Source organism: Cucurbita pepo, chromosome 5 (genome assembly GCF_057944985.1).
Source record: "Cucurbita pepo subsp. pepo isolate OVF chromosome 5, ASM5794498v1, whole genome shotgun sequence".
NCBI lineage: Eukaryota > Viridiplantae > Streptophyta > Magnoliopsida > Cucurbitales > Cucurbitaceae > Cucurbita > Cucurbita pepo.
Genome location: NC_141802.1, coordinates 15,394,205 through 15,414,777, shown reverse-complemented (window position 1 = coordinate 15,414,777; position 20,573 = coordinate 15,394,205). Strand labels below are relative to the sequence as shown.

Genomic DNA, 20,573 nt, shown 5'->3' with positions numbered 1-20,573 from the left:
GCTAAAGAATGCCTGGCCAACTTGGGTTTATTTTTGACACGACATGGACTTAAAGTTGGCTTAGCTAGTGCATATCGAGGCTACTCTATGTCAGTATAGCTGACCTCGAATAAGTTAGTGATGAATTTGTTGGCTATATCATAATGTTCTAAGGATGGTGCCTTAGTTAAGATTTCATGTTATTACTTGAAATTGACTTTTCAAGTAGTTCGTGGCTCCCATATGCAGGGCCAATTACCATTTTTCAAGGAGTTTTGTGTTTCCCTCCCTAGTGTACAAAGAAAATTGGAGGAACTAACTTCCTACTCGAGATGATTATTCACTCACTTTGATTATAGAAAAATATCTTAATGAAAATTTGAAGTTGTATAGACAAAGAGGTCTAATTAGAAAGTTTAGCAAGATTTAGGATATGAAAGGAGAGTGAAATATTAGTATTGATTCTTTCGGTAAATCGATGCATGAGCTGAGGCTCCCATATCCTGCCGACTCTTCGAAAAAGTCAGGTCGTCAAACGACTCATAAGGTCGATGTCCCGAAACATGTTTAGCTACAAGAACCTGAAATGAATCGAATTAATTTATAGGATGGAGAGACCAAAAATGAGAAATACTACCCCAAATCTCTCTAGCGTACCTCTGACCCCTCTGCTTTCGAGATTGCTTTTTATTTGCATTCTCATACCATAAAAAAAAAAAAAATAATAATACTTCCATTCGGAATTTAAGTTTAGTTTGACCTTAATTATTCAATTTAAATTATTTTTGAGTTAGATTGGAACTATTTGATCATTTAGGTAAGTTAAGTTCGTTCATATATCTTAATACGATATCGTGAGTCTACCTAGGTTGAAATGAATTTTGAGGAACAGAATCGAGTTAGCTCAAAGGAATATTTAGTAACTTCGGCTTATACCAACCAAGTAAGTGGCTCTACTATCGGATTCGTTGGATGAATTGTATTATGTATGATGACGCATGCCCCGTCACTCATGCACATGTCATATGTATGCATGATATGATAAAATATGTTGTGTTGTTTGATGTTATGCTATGAATGTGATGTTATGCTATGTTTTGTGATGTTATACTATGTTATGTCATGTTATGCTATGATAAGTTATGCCATGTAATAAAACTATGTTATTTTGTGATCATGTCATGTTATATAAAGTTGTTATGAAATCAATAAACTACAATACATACACCTCCGTAGAGCACGCCATGAAAGCTTTGTCATGCATTACAAAATGTACATGTTATACATAATTGGAGGTTTTTCTTGCACCATACATTATGTCATGATTATAAGGTATGGATACCTTATGCATATTTGTGTGTCATGTGTATCAGGACATTCTCGAGTATGATGAATATAAACACATACGTTACGACTTATGATTTTCGACATTTATGTTCACCATGATGTTATGTAGGTCTTTTCCATCTGTGGTGTTCAACGAGAGCGCGTTAGCGAGTGTTAGCCCGACCAGCCAAGCTTAAGAGTGTGCGAGCCTGCCTGGTAGGTCCATGCTCTTACTCGTGGACCATGTGTAGAGAAGTACTACACATTCAACATTACTCAAACTAGAAAACTACCTACAGTCATGCTATATATCACATGTGTTTGCATTTTCTGACCCAGTAGTTACTTTTGATTATTTCTTAAAATACTCCATGTGGTACTTTTACATTTCAAGTAAGGATAAGGCACCCATGTACGGATCACGGCGCCACAATAAAGCCCTCTAAAGTACAGTAATGCTTTATAACATACTTTCCCAACTTTCTTTTTCCCCATTGTGTTGTTCCAATTTAGACAAACACCGACCTTCTTTCTTAGAATCTCCCTAGATGAGATTCAGCTAATATACATTGAATAAAGATGTTATCAACCCTAATCGAGTCAGCTCGGCTAGTAAAGATTGACTCTATTTGGATTCGATTTTAAGCAACGAACGAATACAAAACGAAATGTGTTTAGCAATCTAAATACCTTAAAAAGTAATGCCAAAGAAACTCTTAATTGAGAAACAAAGACGTGATGAAGAAAACATGGTGCAGATGGGAGTGCTTTTGTAGCCAATACTTTACTACTTTACCACCGTCCTTTACTTTTATGGTTGATAGTTACATGAACTTTATGACTATTCTAAACTTTTTTTTTTCAATGGTTTAACAAATAATAATACGTTTGATTTTAAATTGAGCGAAATTTTATTATATTTTACTTTACTTTTATTTTTCTTTTTGTCCCGTCTTTTTCACTATGGTTCAAGATTCAAGGTCTGACAAGATCGAAAGTTCCAATCTTCTTTAGTATATTTCAACGATGTACAAGTTCTTTCCAAAATCTATCTTGTCATCCCTCTAACATTTGCAAATTGGCTTGTGTAATCCTTTTGGAAGAATAAGAGAATTTCAACACAGATGTTGTATGAGACCACAATGTTCACTTCAACTATTCATATACTTTTCTGTGAATTCCATAGAGCAAGATTATGTTTATCAATCCTTATTTGGACAAGTCCTCCAAAATGATATTCATATTGAATCAGCTATCAAAGTCATTCTCACCGTACATATCATAGGACAAGCACTCATATACAGAAGTTTACAACTCACTCAAAATTAAGATCAAGTTAAATATGTTCATTCTATAAAGTATTAATCTTCTCCAATAACAAATTTATAAGGAGAGATTAAGTATTTCGTGATCCAATCTTATACAAATTCATTGTATAGAATACCCCTATTCACATATCTCCTCGTCAACGATTTGAATTAAATCATTTGTAAAAATTACAAAGTGGATTGAATCAATAGTATTTTCAAAAGAAGGCACCCTACCTTATCCATATATTTAAACATTTCGGGTTATTACTTGAACATGATCTTCTAGTATGTCAACTATATACTGTTCAAGTTTACCGTAATAACTTTGAATTTTACACGAAATTAGATAATATAATACCCAATATAAAATTAAATAATTATTTTATTTATAAATTAGAAAATATTCAAGTTTTATAGTACAAATCTCAACAAATTCTCAATAAAATTAAACCGATTTTCAATTCTTCTACTATGAGAATGAATCGTTCATTCTCTGCCTGTGACTCGTTATCAAAATATGGTCGACCCAGTCTAGGGTAAATAAAAAATCTACTAATTTAAAATTAATAACTAAAATATAGGTGATCTAACATGATAACTTAGCCTCGTTAATTACTTTAGGGTTTCAAAAAGTAAGCCAAACCTACCCGAAATGTTTATAGATACTAAAAGAATAATGAACTTTAATGGTCGATAGTTATATGACCTTTATTACTATTCTACTTTTCCTTTATACTTTTTTCTTTTCGTGTTCAAACCATTTGCTTTACGCCTACAAACTAACGACATCAACGTGTGTCTACTCAAATTTAATTTTATCTTTTATATATTCTTACTTCTTTCGGCGTTTATAATCTTTCAATTAAATTGACTGACTAAGAATAATCTTTTGACTCGATTTTTTTAATAGGTTTATTGACTTGAATATTAGTAACGAATAGTAAATTAAACATATTAGACTTCGCTAGTAATATAACTATTTTTTTAGAAGCGGTTCTTATCCAAAATATTAATTTTTATATGGATTAATATTTTCTTCATAAATATTTTTGGAATGGAAATTGGTGGGGCCATCTACATCATTATCCATTAAAATTTGAAGCATATTGAATATAGATATAAGCGTTAATGGGCCATGGAAAACAAATTTGGGCCCATAGACCTAAATTAAGAAGAAGAAAAAGACAAATAAAGACCCACAATAGCCCAAGCCCATGCAGAATTTCACATGCTATAAATATTTAAAGGGTCATTTTAGTAAATTACCAAACCCTACCATAATAATTTTAATATGACCATATTAGATTTAAAGTGATTTTGTATATATTATTGTAATCTTTCATTAAAAAAAAGAGAGAGAGAGAGAGAGATGAAAGGATACCCTTTAAAGTGAACGGATAAAAACTCGAGTAGTACTTAGGTGGAGACGTAAAAAGGGCATTGCCTCTCAGAGCTTAAAATATTGAGGGAAAAAAAATACGAGGAAAGGGGGGCTAGAGCTTAAAAAGTAGTACTCTTCTCCTTGAACGACTCGCCTGCCCTAAGGAAAGGTAGTCTACTTTTATATTTGAATAAGGTGTACTTTTGTATTTAATTGGGTATAGTGTGATGTGATTACTTACCATTGTTAAATGTAGCTTAGGATTGAATTTGATAGCTTTGATTTTATTATTATCGAATTATGATGTTTGACCTATTTATATGTTTGTGAAAATATTGTAGTGGTCAGACTGTATGTTTATGATGATATGTAATATGATGTGAATTACGATAGAGAGTAGTAGACTTAAAGAAAACTATGTGTTGATTTTAGAAACATGTCGTCTCGAGGACACGAAAGAGGATGATGTGGAAGGGGATGACCCCTATTAAAAGAAGGAAGCAGGTCATCTTGAAGAAAGTGAGAAAGTTGAAATTAAGGTTAAGTATCGAAGGTTTTCAAACCTTAGTGTCCACATGAATATTAACTTCAATGAAGCGTCTGAGCAACAAACCTTAATTTCAAGAGAAAACTTATGAAATTTGGTGACCATTGTATTATGATAAGAGGCTAAACTAAGGGTATGTGTAAAATGACTAAAATGCCCTTATAATTATATACAGGCTTATGACCAAAGTGACCTCTAAATGATATGAAATTTGATGAGGAGCCTTATGTCATGGTTTAAATGGATTATACACCGTTACAAGGTCATTTGAATATAGGATAAGGTGGTAAATGACTAAAATACCCCTATGAGAATTCTAAGATGTTTTAAGACCTTAAAAGGCTCAAAATACTATGAAAATTTATATGAGATTCATATATGATATTAAGAGTGAGTATAATATATACTAAGGAGATTATGACAACTTTGAGATATTAACCAAGAAGAAAAGTACGTAACTACCCCTCAAGACACAAATGACAATATGTTTATGCAAGATTTATACATGTAAAGAAATGTTTACGATTCATATAGATTAGAGCATACTTGTTAAGAATTTTTCCTTAATTGTACTTCAAGACTTAACAAAGAATTCTTAGAATGACAATCTGAGATATCCTCTAAAGACTTTCCGATGAGTAGTGCAACACGGTCCTATGACACAAATTACATCGCATTGTATGCATGAAGCCTCGAGAATAGATCAGGATTGAGTTGTTCACTGAGCATTGGACCCCACAGGTCTCTTAGGGGTTTCTAAGGGATAAGAGCTTAAAACTCTGAACCAAGGTCCACAGTACAAAACTAAGTACCAAAAGGGGTTAACCTTAAAAAAAATTGTGTTAAAAGAAGAAAACAAGTCAGTTTCAGGGAATTGGAAAAGTTGGGAATTCAAGTATTCAACGCTTTCTAACATTAATATTGACACCTTAGCATTTTTTATTAAGAGAATTAGTTTTGATAAGAGGATATGATGCGAACATGCAGCTATTTATTGAATACAAGGAATTGATCAAGGTAGCAATGAACAAGAGGTGCACTTTAAGAAACAAAAATTATCTCAACGGTAGGAGATAAGAAAGACAATGTTTCAAGATTTCCTCGTGAAGTTTCAATGTAGTAGTTATGAGTGGCTGTCAGGTCTTTTGACTCACTAATGCCCACAACTTGTATAATTTCAATGAACTAGATCTTCGAGAAGGTTCTTAAACTAGTTTGAAATAGTCCAAACAAAGTTTAAAGAGAGCACCAGGATAAACCCTTAAACGAACTTAATTTTCTATATAGTGAGCCTTACACAAAGCTCTCGATGTATGAGTCTTGGATGATATGTGATGGTTAGTAAAGCTTAATGATGTTACGAAGAGATAACTAATTAGAACACTAAGGCCACTCAAAAAGTAAGCATCCTACCTCATAATTACGATAGAAACATGAGATTGTTGGCCTCGTCCATAACTTGAATGACCTAACTTTCGTAGATTATGAGTCCTTAAAGGCAGACGATGACCTAAGATACGAGAAGAGACCAATAAGAATTTTAGCCTAGAAAGTGGAAGTCTTTTATATTCGAAAAATGGTCTTTAAAAAACAATAAGTAGAAGAAACTATGTGAAAATAGAGGGAAGATATGAGGGAGAAATACCCCGAGTAATTCTAAGATTAAGACACTTTCGAAGAAGAAAGTTCATTTTAGATGTGCACGATGTAATAAAAAAAAAACAAAAAAACATTTGTCCCACGTTCCTAAAGCTAAGAAGTGGGTGGGTTGGCCTCCACTATAAAAGGGAGGCCCCTCACTTCATTTTATCATCACAATTGAACTGTTCGAGCTCGTCGGAGAGTACATTTTCTGACGGCTCAAGACTAGCATTTTGGCTGATCCAGCTTGGGCCTGATACGCTTAAACCCTTTCCTCTTAGTTTCAATTTTATCGAAGCGTTTAAGGTTAGTATAACTACCTTTTAGTTAGTCTAAATTTTTGGAGTCAAAATTAAACTTAACTAGTTTAAATTATTATGAGTAATTTAAATGATTTTATGCAAAACTAGGTGAGCCAATTTCCATAGTAGAATTCTAATTTATGATTGTTGGACTCTATAGCAGAATCAAATTTCAGATAGCAACATTAAGTTAGCATCAAGGAATCATAATAGCTTTGGCCTAAGCCAACCAGGTAAGTGACTTTACTATCGACTCGGTCCAAAGACTTGCTTATGTATGACGACACGTGTCCTGTGGCCCTTGCATGTCAGTTATATGATGATGTCATGACGTTATATGATGATGTCATGACGTTATATGATGATGTCATGACGTTATATGATGATGTCATGACGTTGTATGATGATGTCATGATGTTATATGATGATTTGATAAGGTTGTATGATGATATGATGACGTTATATGATGATGTGATAATGTTATATGATGATCTGATGATGTGATATGTTGACTTGATAACGTTAGGTAATGATTTGATGACGTACATGATGTTTACATGATAATGATGATGTATAATAATAAGATGATGTGAGACGTATGATGATGAAATGACTTAATATGATGATGTTCCACATTAAGATGATGTGCATGTATTAAATGCCACGGTGCATTATGATGGCAAGTTTCCAAAGACTCAACCCAGTTAATGTTAATGATAATGATGATTGTATGAAAGTCAATGCATGCATGTTACTTAGAGTAATGTGTGGACGGTATATAAGATTGTTTCATAAAAATGATTTAAAGATGAAAATTATAGGAACCTCATGCATTTTATGTGTTCATATACATTGAGATATTTTTCCGTTTATGATGATGAGTATGGACGCGTACACTGATGATAATGGTGGTCATGCCTCGCATGACACTCAAGGGTCTATTGACCTCCGGACGTCGCTACGGACAACTAGCTCAATTATGATGGATCTAGGGGGGTGTAAACCACCTGGGGACCCACACTTGCACATGTGAGTCGTGTGTAGGGGAGTACTACACATCTAATTTTGTCCGGACTGGAGGCCAACCCTATGATTGTTTTTAATGATAGGTCCCTAGATCATAAGTTGCATGTGTTTGCATTCCTTGACCTCAAAAGTAGGGTCACTTATGAGTATTTATTTAAAATACTGAAGTCATGTGTTACTTCTATTTCAGGTAAAAGCAAGACATCGTGTACGACTAACGACAATATTGCAATTTGAGACCATGACACAAGCATAGGATAAATGTACTTACTTTCCTAGACTTAGGTTAGAAAGGGTGTTTTTAATTTTTACGCTTATTTATTTAATTTAGTATTTCGTTATATTGTTTTAAAGATGTTTTCGAACACATAAGTCCATGACATTGTTTTAAGATGAAATTTATGTTTTATAATGATATTTTAAATGTTTAATTCTGCATATGATGAGTATAGATGATGAAGATGGTAGCAACTCTAGATAAGTGAAAATTTAGGATCGTTACACCTCATTCCAAGGGTGGTACTAGTAGAGAGGAGGTTCCCAAGGATATATCTCACATTTTCAGAATAACTACTAAATGTCATCACCCACCCGAGTTGGAAGAAATTCTACCACAATAGAGAACAAGTTATAGTTCCCATGGTGAAAGAGTTTTATGAGCATGTAGACCAAGGAAAAGAGTCAATATAATAGTTAGAGGACAAAAAGTTGATTGGAGCCCTAAGACCATTAACCAATAGTTCCAACTACAACCCTCTTTTCATGCCACATTCAATGAAATGGTAGTATTCTTCATATGTGCAACCCAAAGCAACCTTGGAGACTGTCAGTGTAGGAGGAACACAGTGGCAAATTTCAAGAGGAGGAGCAAGGAAAATGGTAGCAACAAACCTTGGCCCGAAAGTAAAGGCAATTTGGTCGAGTCATCGATCTAATTTGGTCTAGAATGTCGAAAGACCCGTAGAGGAAAAAAAACATAATAGCAAGACAATTTGGCCGAGTGGTCTAAGACGCCAGATTGTTTGAAAGGGCGTGGGTTTCAAATCCCACCGTTGTCCATTAAAGAAATTTAAGTCATGAAATTGATTTTGCTTAAGGAATCATATGCCTGAGTTATATGATGATGTTTTAGTTAGACATTGCTAGTATATGCTTGAATTAGATGTCTAGAACATGGAAGGACAGAAGTAATGTAGTTAATAACAAGTCAATTTGGCCAAATGATCTAAGGCGCTAGATTTAGTCTTTTGTTTAAAAGGACGGAACTAAGAATAAAAGGTATATATGAGAATTTAGTGGTCATTGGATAAGGATAAGTAGTGGTACGAAAATTTAGTGGTCATTAGATAAGGATAAGTAGTGGTACCTAACTCACTAAATGAACTCCGTTGCCCATAAAATTAAAATGCCGGGAATAATATGACATATTAAGGTATATATGAAAATTTAGTGGCCATTGGATAAGGATAAGTAGTGGTACCAAGTAACGATGCAAAATGACCGTAATGCCCCAATGGTTAGACCTTTGGTTCATGACCCAATTGACCTCCAAATGTTGTGAAACTTTATAAGAGACCTTATTTTATGATGTTTAAGGATTGTATAAAGTTTTAGAACCATGGGATCGTGTTGGAAGGTTGAATCAAGTTTTAGGTGGTAAATGAACAAAATGCTCCTAAGGTTCTTTTTAGTATATTTGAAGGTCCAAATGACCTCCAAATGGCCTAAAAAGTTAAATTGATTCCACTCGGACAAAAAAAAAAAAATGCTAGGTGCCATTTAGAATAAAGGATCAAGATCCTAAGACTCAGACATCCAAGAAACTCTTACACCCTCACGGGACAACATGTTCATGACTTAGACTGCATCATTTAAAACATAAGAAACCTTGGATATAGGTTTACAAATTGCATCACTTGGGACGTAAGAAGTCTTGCATGCAAGTTTCAAACCACGCTGCTTGAAACGTATGAGACATTGAGCATAGGAATTTAGACTATGCCCTGGAACGTATGATGCCTTAAATGCAGGTTTCAGACTAGACTGAAGCGTTGGGACTGTGTCCTTTAGAACACGTAAAGGCTTGGACATATATTTTCACGTCCATGTCTTGAACCGTAAAATATTTTTTATATTATTATTCTAATATTTTATTTTTAATAATTTGAAAATTACATTACATTTTTGGGTTTCTTATTTTTTTTTAAAAAAATTCCTATAAATTTTGGCTTGTTCAAAGGTCGTTCTCACGTGTCCGGCATGTGCAGTAGGGTTTAAGATCGTCTTCTTCCTCGCCTCCGTCTAAACCCTCTCTGTACCAATTGCAACAGTGACAATGGAATGGCTTCTTCTCTCTTTCAAACCCTAATTCCTGAATCCACCATTGTGTTGTTATTCTCAATTACCTTAGGATGAGGCTCTTCTCCTCCTCAACTTTCTCGCTTTCTTCTCTCTGTTCTTCTTCTCCGCCGCGCGCCCTCTTGCTTCACTTTTCTCAATTTTCAGCTTCTTTTTCTTCCAGTAATTACTCTTTCCCTTCCTCATCTTCTTCTAGGCGCCACGACGAAGAGTCTCGATATGTCAGGGTTTCCGTTTGGTGGGACTTCGAGAATTGCAACATTCCTGCAGGTGTTAACGTGTTTAAGGTCGCCCATTTGATCACTGCCGCTGTCAGGGCCAATGGTATCAAAGGTCCGGTTCAAATTACTGCTTTCGGTGACATTTTGCAGCTCTCAAGGACCAACCAGGAGGCTCTCTCGTCTACTGGAATTAGCCTTACCCACATTCCTCAAGGTTATTTTTTTTTTTTTTGCAACACATTTGTTCTTTTTATGTATATTCATATATTATTAGAATCGATTTCCATTGTGAAGAAAGATTTCATTTGAGGATTCTTTGGGACTGCATAGACTTCGCCATTTTTCCTCCAAATTTATTGTTTGAACTAGAAAAATAATCTATATTAGTCGTATGACATTGGGAGTTTTGTATTTTGCTTGAGCGTGTGAGAGGTTTCCTTATCTTCTCATATTCTCTAGTATGATTTAAATGCAGTAACCTAATTTACCCTTAGTAGCTTAGGTAGTTAAAAATACTATTTAATACTTGATTTATGTGTCTCAATTTTGTGGTGGAAAGCTGTGTTAGGATGCTGAATGAGCGAATTGATTAGAAGTCTGTATAAAGTTAAGTACGTTGCCTAAGCATATATAATCATACATTTCCCCTTTAGGCTTGTAATGATCCAACATAAGCTGGGGAATTTACAGAAAACTTGTTCCCTTGCCAAAGGATAATATGAATACTTGTACCCATCAATGATCATGTTCTTGAGGTAGTTATCACCTTACACTTGAGTGCTTCGTATTATGGTTGCATGGATTGCTGTAAATATTCAAGTTATGTGTTGTGGAATCTTCAGAGAATCATAAATCAATCAATCCAGATTTAGTGGCTATGGAAAAGTTTTCTAGAATCAGTGATTAATGTAAAGCAATTTGCATAAGAATTTGTAATTTGTTTGTCTTAGTAAAACTTATCGAAGAACTTCACCTTGTAATATTTTTCCAATGTAGGTGGTAAAAACAGTGCTGATAGGTCTCTTCTTCTAGATCTCATGTGTTGGGTTTCACAAAATCCTCCACCAGCACATCTTTTTCTAATTTCTGGTGACAGGGACTTCGCCAGCATTTTGCACCGCTTAAGAATGAATAACTACAATGTGTTGCTAGCAAGCCCTGAAAGTGCTCCTGGTGTTTTATGCAGTGCTGCAAGCATCATGTGGCATTGGAATGCTTTGGTTAAAGGGGAAAATCTAGTCGGAAGGCATTTTAATCAACCACCTGATGGACCGTATGGTTCTTGGTATGGCCATTATAAAGTTCCTCTTGAAGACCCATTTCCAGTTAATGAGCAAGCATCTTCTATTAGATCCGAGGAGGTTTCTGAGATCAGTTCAGATCCTAAGCCTCTTCCCATTCCAAGGGCAGTCATTAGGGAAATACGTTACATTTTGAAATTATATCCAAAAGGAATCTCCATTACAGATCTCCGATCAGAGTTGGGAAAGAGTAAAATATCTATAGATAGGGACTATTATGGTTACAAAAAGTTTTCACGCTTTCTATTGTCAATGCCACATACTTTAAAGCTTCAAACAAATGGTGATGGCCAATTGATCGTCCGAATTGTCACTCCAAGGACCATAGAGCCATTCGAGTCCAGTAGAGGTACATCTGATAATGGCACTGAAGAGCAGGATCGTAATCTGATTGCAAAGTTAAACAATAACGGTTCCTCACCAGAATCGACGAGTGTCGGTTCCTCACCAGAATCGACGAGTGTCGGTTCCTCACCAGAATCGACGAGTGTACCACTCGTTCGATCTAGTGAACTAAATGCTCAAGACAGGCCAGAGAAGGTGCAACCATCTTATGAATTACTTAAGTCTACTGGTGAGGCTATGGGAGGGGAACCATCAACATGGCCGGTCTCTGAGCCACATGTTATGGAAGATTCAAAGCAGAATAGTAAATTTGAAGCTGACAATAATATGATTCCTTCAATTGGACAGCATTCTGAGGCCAAGACGGGGTTTTTTAGAAGAATATGGAGAAGGTTTGTTGTAGGTAGCAAAGACCATAATTCTGAAAATGGAAGTCATCACATTTCTGAAAAATGTTCCACATCAGATGATGCTTCTAAGCAGAAAAGTTGTGGTCATGTGACGAATTATTCTAATCAGAACCTTGGAGAAGCAGAAAGTGAAGGAAAAACTGTAAAGCCAATGAGTCAAGATGCTAATTCAGTGCGTCCAGTTTCAAATTTACCTGATCGTGAGCCTGCTAAGCTTCAAAAAACAGCTGTTGTTGCTAGTGCATATGATGATAAATCAAGATCTAGGCCAGGATTACTTAGTAGCATTAGAAATTGGTTCAAGATTTGGGAAAATGATACTGAGACTGGTAAAGAAAGCGAGCAGTGTTGCGAACAGAATCAGTTAAAAAATGAAAGTGGGAAACATCAACTTTTTTCCAGCAATTCTTTTTGGCAGGACATGCAATCCTTTATTGAAACACCTAAAGGAGTGGAGCTCATTTTGCAGTCAAAAACCAGGTTTGATATATTTCTTTTTATGTTTTCACATATTTTTTGCACTCTCAGTAATTGAAACTGTTGGATTTCTGCCCATTATATGGCTTGTGTCGACTTTTCCCCCAATATAGATCAAGCTTTTGAAACAATTGATCTAGCTATAATTTACTTGCAGCTCTACATTATATAATTAAATTGTTTTAAACCTTTGTATGTATGATATTATAGGATTTACAACTTGTAATTTTGTTTTCTGCTGACTTGCTTCAGGTCAGAGATGGCTCAGAAACTGCTAGAGGAAGGACCTTTGGTTCTTAAATCCTTAAGCACTAGCGAGCTCTTCGACTTTATAGAATCGTTAATATCAGATAAGAAATGGCTCGTGGAATGCCCCTCTGAAACAAATCCTTTTAAGGTCACTCTCTCTACTGCTGAGAAAAGCTCTTGCACGAAACCCCTGCATCGTGCAAATGGGTTGACATCAATCTTTATGAACAGAGTATCACAGCCCAGTTTACAGGGATCTTCAGAACATGATTCAGATTCAGATAAGAAAAATGAAAATGTTCCTCAAGCTGGAATTTCTACCACTATGACTAAAAGCAAGTTTCCAGAGCGGACAAGAAGCGAAATATTATGCGACTGTCAAAATCTTGTGGACGAAATCTTGAGAGAACACCCAGAAGGATATAATATGGGGGCTTTCAGAAAACTGTTTCTTGAGAAGTACGGATATCATCTTGACTTGCAGAAGCTTGGTTACCCAAAGTTGGCATCCCTGCTACAGATAATGCCTGGAGTGACAATAGAGTCCACTTTTATAGTTCCTACCGATAAGGTCCCAAAGGTTTCCCATGTCGTAGCGAACTCGAACTCTGATAACGAATCATCTGACCTGCCTCAAAAGGATGATGATTTTGAGTCAACATGGGAAGAATTAGGTCCAGCATTCACAGACTGCAGGAGCAGAAACGAGGATGAATCGACATTGAGTAGCGAAACAGCAGAAGCAACAGAAAAACGACCAAAAGTTTGTTATGAACCTGTGGTTTTAGAGGATGAATCGTCAACAGAGTCTGATGGAGAGTCTTGTCCTACTACACAGAGATCAGAAGAGCAAGCAAAGCCACAAACAAATAAGGAAGAAAGCCCATTACTACAGATCCTTGATTCATGGTATGCCAACAAAGAACACAATAGTAGGAAAAACAATTCAGAAAACAGCGACGAGATGAACGATTGTTTTGAAAATAGTTTGAAGGTCTCTAGTTTAACAGCCAAAAATGAAGCAAATACAGGAAGCTTTGCTCGTAAGCTTAGACATCAAAAGAGCTATTCTTTTGTTTTAGACACGGATGAAAATGACAAGGAAAAGCTGATTGATGGGATTTTGGGTACCTTGAAGAAATCGAGCGAGTCGCGGGTACATGACTGATTTGGTTCCGACCTCGAGCATGAAGGAGATAAGAGATATGTTGAGCTTCCTACATTATATATATATATATATATATATATATATATATATATATGTGTGCATCAAATTTTTTTCAAAGGGAAACAGTTTTGGGTATTTGAGAAATGGTATAGAGCATAAGTTTCCAAATTCACAAGTAATTTTAGTGTGTGTAAGCTTAGTTTAGAAGGCTTAGATTTGAAGCTTTCTTAAATTAGTTTTTATTTGTGGTAGGGACTGAAATTCATTCTCCATTTTGCGGATGTATGTTAATGGATTGGAAATTTTGTTGAATTAGTTAATAACGTATTTTTCATTAATATAATTCCACTTTCAAATTGTTATGGAATTAATGGATGGGATGTCAATTTCGACAACTGATGGTGAGTGTTCAGTGTGAACACGTATCTCAAGTCTTTCACAGTACCCCAAATGTCACAACCAAAATATTTTGATACTAATTGTTGTAATAAAAGTGGAAACTAGATCGATCACACTCACATATCCACGAACAAAAATTAAAACAAATAGATACAAAAATTAAAACAAAAATAAAAGTGGAAACTAGATCGATCACACTCACACATCCACGAACAAAAATTAAAACAAATAGATACAAAAATTAAAACAAATAGATATAAAGATTTAAGTAGTTCAGAGAGGTACATTCACACAATTAATCACAATAATCAAAATGTTTATTGTCGAGGAGATAATAGATCTGAAATGGGTAGCAGTGAGATAAGGTTTGAGAAAGGAAATTGAATGGAATTAATATCTCTCACCAACAACTTGTTGGCATTGAAGGGTGTTAGATGAAATCCATCCACTTCCCAACCAACCACATACATAATATTGCCTATTTAGCTCTCAATGCCACTTTACACTCAACCCACCACTCTCAAATGGCCAAATCACCCCAAGATGAACATCCAAACAAGGCTTTCGGATGGGCTGCTCGGGATTCTTCTGGCTTACTCTCCCCCTTTCATTTCTCTCGAAGGTAAATTTCTTTTACCACTCCTGTTTTAACCTCCAATGTTTTATTTCTCTTTCTAATCGAGGTGGGATCTTGCAATCCACCCAATGTCTTTTTTGGCACTCGTTTCTTTCTCTAATCGATGTGGAACACCCAATCTACCCACCTTCGAGACCCAGTGTCCTTGCTGATACACCGTCTTGTGTCCACCCCTTTAGAGCTTAGCCTCCTCCGGCACATTACTTGGTATCGGGTTCAGATACCATTTGTAACAGTCCAAGCTCACCACGAATATTATTTTTGTCACCACTAAGCTATGAATATTATTTTTGTTTTGGCAGAGAAAATGGTGGCGATGATGTGAGTATCAAAGTCCTCTACTGTGGGGTTTGCCATTCAGATCTGCATCTGCTGAAGAACGATTGGGGTGTCACAGATTATCCAATAGTCCCAGGGTACGTTACAAAAAAGCAATAAAAACATATGGTGTGTTGGCAAAATTTGATATGAAATATGGGATTTGATGTTTTTCAGGCATGAGATTGTTGGTGTTGTGACTTCTGTTGGGAACAATGTGAACAAATTCAAAGTGGGTGATCAAGTAGGGGTAGGTGTCATAGTTGGATCTTGCAAAAGTTGCCAAAACTGTGAACAAAACTTAGAGAATTACTGCCCCAAGTTGATATATACTTACAATGGACATTCATATGATGGAGCAAAGACTTATGGTGGTTATTCGGATAGCATCGTCGTCGATCAGCATTTCGTGCTCCGATTTCCCGACAACTTACCCCTTGATGCCGGAGCTCCACTTCTGTGCGCTGGAATCACTATCTATAGCCCTATGAAATACTATGGAATGACTGAATCTGGTAAGCATTTGGGTGTGGTTGGACTTGGTGGGCTTGGTCATGTTGCTGTTAAGTTTGGTAAGGCATTTGGGTTGAAAGTTACTGTCATTAGTACGTCTCCGAGAAAGAAGGAGGAAGCTATCGACAGGCTCGGTGCCGATGCTTTCGTTGTTTCGAGTGATCCTGCACAATTGAAGGTTCGTTGTTTCAAGTCTAAGAGTTTAGAGTTTAGGGCATAGGGTTTGGTTGAGGTCTTAACTAAGTCTTAATGTGAGATCCCACATTAGGTGGGGAGGAGAACGAAACACTTTTAAAAGGGTGTGGAAACCTCTCCCTAACAAACAAATGAGTTTTAAAAACTTTGAGGATAAGCATGAAAGGAAAAGCCCAAAGAGAACAATATCTGGTAGCAGTGGGCGATGTTCCCTGAAGGGGGTAGACACGAGCGTTGTTCCCCAAATGGGAGGTAGATACGAGCATTGTTCCCCGAAAGGGGTAAGCACGAGGCAGTGTGCCAGTAAGGACGTTGGGTCACGAAGGGAGGTGGATTTGGTGGGGTCCCGCATCGATTGAAGAAAGGAACGAGTGCCAGCAAGGAGAATGCTGGATCCTAAAGGGGGTGGATTGTGAGATCCCACATCGATTGGAGAGGAGAACGAAACACACTTCATAAGGGTGTGGAAAGCCCTCCTTAGTAGACGCGTTTTAAAAACTTTGAGGTTTAGCTCGAAACGAAAAGCAAGTCCAAAGAGGACAATATCTGTTAGCGGTGGGCTTAAACGGATAATATCCCCACTCAAGTTGCTCCCAAATCTTGTGTAATGCTTGTTGATTGTGTGCAGGCTGCGATGGGGACGATGGACTACATTATTGACACGGTATCAGCTATCCATGCTCTTGCTCCATTGCTTGGTCTGCTAAAGCTGAATGGAAAGTTGGTGACTGTGGGGTTACCTAACAAGCCACTAGAACTGCCAGTTGCTGCTATAGTGCTCGGTAGGAAGATGGTTGGTGGAAGCAACTTTGGGGGGCTGAAAGAGACACAAGAGATGTTGGATTTCTGTGGTAAACATAACATCACAGCAGAGATTGAGCTGATTCGTATGGACGATATTAACACCGCCATCGAACGCCTTGAGAAAGCCGATGTTCGATATCGGTTCGTGATTGACATTGGAAACTCCTTCAAATAGATGCTAAAACTTTGGTGAATTTGCCTTTACTCTCACGTTTATAATGTTTTGCTCTATCATGTTGAACTCGGAAACTTTATGATTATGCTCGTAATATTATGTCGTTCATCTTTTGTTGTTGGTGGAACAATTTTCTTGAACCTCCTAATAGTATTTGTGGCATGGGAGGTTTAATATGGTTAATAAACTAAACTCTACATGGTGAGGTGGGGTGTCACGGTAGTATATTTTCAAACATGCGACATCGTGATCTTGACATGGTTTTTAGCCTATAGGGCGTAGGGGTGGTGGAGAGCTAATACCATGGCTTTTATAGTACATTTTGAGTCGTTTTTTTGTCTTTCTTAGGTAGACGTCATTTTGACAAATGGTCATATGTTGTCGCGGAGCGTCGTCCGGTGTCCAATTGACACCATATTTTGCGAGCTTTCATTTTTCAAATGGACGGACTTGACTCAGAACTGCATGCCCAAATTTTCTCTGGAACCTCGAATTTTGAGGTTATGACATGGACCCTACCTAACCCTTCAACAAGCCATCTCTAACACTGGTGTCTACTCGGTCTCCCTATCTTTCATATGTCTCGCCTCTCTTCAACGTACACATAATAGGGAGTGTTGGTTGATGCATCGTCCTCCTCAATCGCATTATGACACTCATCTGTTTTGACCCTCACAAGGCCAGATCGATGCCGCTTTGTTTGTTGTAACGTGCATCAAAATTTCCATCAAAATCTTTCATATAACAAAAATGATATCTTCCCTATAACAATAATATTAGAAAATGAGATCTTAATAAAAATATAATTGTATATAGATCTTATAACGTTTCAAGACTCTACTCATACAAATTCTTTAATGCTCACATGAAGTTTAACACATGGACCATTGTAATTTAGAAAATTGAACGTGAAATTGATGTCATAGATTCATATAGGTTGACTTGGATACAAAGGACAAAACCAAACTTTCATTACGAATAAATTGGTGACACCAGCCTAAGCTCAAGTAGATGACCATATCAGCATGGTTATATGTGATGTTGTGTGTTGGAACGCCCCGTAGTTTTGCATATTATTTATTTGATGTGTGAATTGTTTATGAATCGATATAACTATGATATGATATGATATGTATATGTAATATGTGAATGGTATGATAACTCTTACATATGATGTGTTCAATGATATGTTTGAAATAGGATACGAGAAGTATGCGATAAACGTAATGTAATGATATGACTAAGATATGTTCATGAATCGATTTGGTTAGGTTATGTATGGAAAATGATATGGATATAATAGATTGACAAAACGATATGGTTAGGCTATGTATAGAAAACGATATGAGTATGATATATGGATAAAACGAAATGGTTATGATACGTTTAGGAAAAGATATGACTAAGGTATGTTCATGAAATGATACGACTATGAGGTGTATAAGGACGATGAGACTATGACAAGTTTAGGAAATGATATCACTATGAAGTGTTTACGAAATGATATGATTATGATATGACAAGTGAACGACGGATATATATATATATATATGTTGTAATATGATATGAGAATGATATGATATATGTTATGGTACGATATATGTGATAAATTGTTATGATATATTGTGATACGATATGCTATGGTGTGATATGTGGAAGGCATACACAGGTTATATTATATAACTATTGTGATATAGGATACGGTATGACATGTACACAATCAGAATTGTTATGTTGGAAATATGAAAAAGTTATGATATGTGCATAGGGTGATTTTTATATCTGAAATCATGGAAATGTTATGATATGATATATGTGTGACATGAATGAATGCAAAACGATGAACTAGCATGAACTACAATCCCGACATATACATGCAAGATAAGATAAATGATATGATATGAAGGAAGACGCAAGCGGAGTTGTATTAAATGTGTGATGTCCCACATTGGTTGGAGAGGAGAACGAAACACCCTTTATAAGGGTGTGGAAACCTCTCCCACGGTGCGCCGGTAAGGACATTGGGCCCAAAGGGGGGTGGATTGTGATGTCCCACATTGGTTGGGGAGGAGAACGAAACACCCCTTTATAAGGGTGTGGAAACCTCTCCTTAGTAGACGCGTTTTAAAGCCTTGAGGGGAAGCCCTAAGAGGACAATATCTGTGCGGTCCCTAAAGGGAGGTGGATTGTGATGTCTCACGTTGGTTGAAACACCCTTTATAAGGGTGTGGAAACCTCTTTCTAGTAGATGCGTTTTAGGGAAAAGCCTTGAGGGAAAGTCCAAAGAGGACGCGTTTTAGGGAAAAGCCTTGAGGGAAAGTCCAAAGAGGACGCGTTTTAAAGCCTTGAGGGAAAGTCCGTGGTGGGCCTAGGCCTTTATAAGGGTGTGAAAACCTCTTACTAGTAGATGCATTTTAAAGCCTTGAGGGAAAGTCCGCGGTGGGCCTGGGCCTTTATAAGGGTATGGAAACCTCTTCCTAGTAGACGCGTTTTAAAGCCTTGAGGGAAAGTCCAAAGAAGACAATATCTGCGGTGGGCCTGAGCCTTCATAAGGGTGTGGAAACCTCCTTTTAGTAGACGTGTTTTAAAGCTTTGAGGGAAAGTTCAAATAGGACAAAAGAGGACAATATCTGCGGTGGGCCTAAGCCTTTATAAGGGTGTGGAAACCTCTTCCTAGCAGACGCGTTTTAAAGCCTTGAGGGAAAGTCCAAATAGGACAATATCTGCGCGATGGGCCTGGACCGTAACACGTACCCTAAATTTTCACATATCCAGAGTCACCACTAACATCTCATGCTCATCTATGATTTAGGGATCTATCTCTAAACATCATATCCAGAGTCACCACTAACGTCTCAGGCTCATCTATGATTTAGGGACCTATCTCTAAACATCATAAGGGTGACCTCCACTCTCCGACACAGTCTTTTAGTTTCCGTACCATAAAAATTCGAAATAGAAAATCTATATCCTGGCAAAGGCGTCGGTACGGAGTCATGTCAACTGTGATATATACTAAGTAGGCTAGTTGGAACTCTCCTCCTTCTGGTAGGTGCAAGCAAGAAAATGAATATCAATATGTATGAATTCCATGAGCAGCGATTGAAGAGCCAAGGACGCTTCGCCTTATCTATAGAAACTGGATCTGTAGTACTTCCCTACACACGACTCACACGTGCGAGTGTGAATCCCTAGGGCGCTCACACGCTCTCTAAACATCATAAGAGTGGCCTCCACTCTCGGACAAACTGGATGCGTAGTGCTTCCCTACACACGACTCACATGTGCGAGTGTGAATCCCCAGGGCGCTCGCACGCCCCCTGAACCCTCTGGTCAAGCTAATCTGTAACGACGTCTGGAGGTTAGTGGAACCCTGTAGTGTCATGCGCTTCATGAACACCCTCATGGTCTTCCGAAAGCCTATGCCGATCTTCTCTTTCGTCTTTGTTTACAGTCGAATGAATGTTCCCATAACTTTCCCGCACTTGAAA

General features: G+C 36.9%; 2 protein-coding genes across 2 annotated transcripts; both read left to right on the top strand.

Annotated features, from left to right (window-relative positions):
* The first annotated feature begins 9,774 nt into the window (after nucleotides 1-9,774).
* On the top strand, nucleotides 9,775-14,356 carry LOC111796232 (uncharacterized). Its single transcript, XM_023678992.2, has 3 exons — nucleotides 9,775-10,305; nucleotides 11,088-12,627; nucleotides 12,877-14,356. The coding sequence occupies exons 1-3, from the start codon at nucleotides 9,924-9,926 to the stop codon at nucleotides 14,039-14,041; spliced, it is 3,087 nt and encodes a 1,028-aa protein (XP_023534760.2). The 5' UTR covers nucleotides 9,775-9,923; the 3' UTR covers nucleotides 14,042-14,356.
* A 551-nt stretch (nucleotides 14,357-14,907) lies between these two features.
* LOC111794555 (putative mannitol dehydrogenase) lies at nucleotides 14,908-17,190 on the top strand. The gene is made up of 4 exons (XM_023676589.2): nucleotides 14,908-15,062; nucleotides 15,380-15,493; nucleotides 15,573-16,086; nucleotides 16,732-17,190. The coding sequence occupies exons 1-4, from the start codon at nucleotides 14,965-14,967 to the stop codon at nucleotides 17,080-17,082; spliced, it is 1,077 nt and encodes a 358-aa protein (XP_023532357.2). The 5' UTR covers nucleotides 14,908-14,964; the 3' UTR covers nucleotides 17,083-17,190.
* Nucleotides 17,191-20,573: the final 3,383 nt, after the last annotated feature.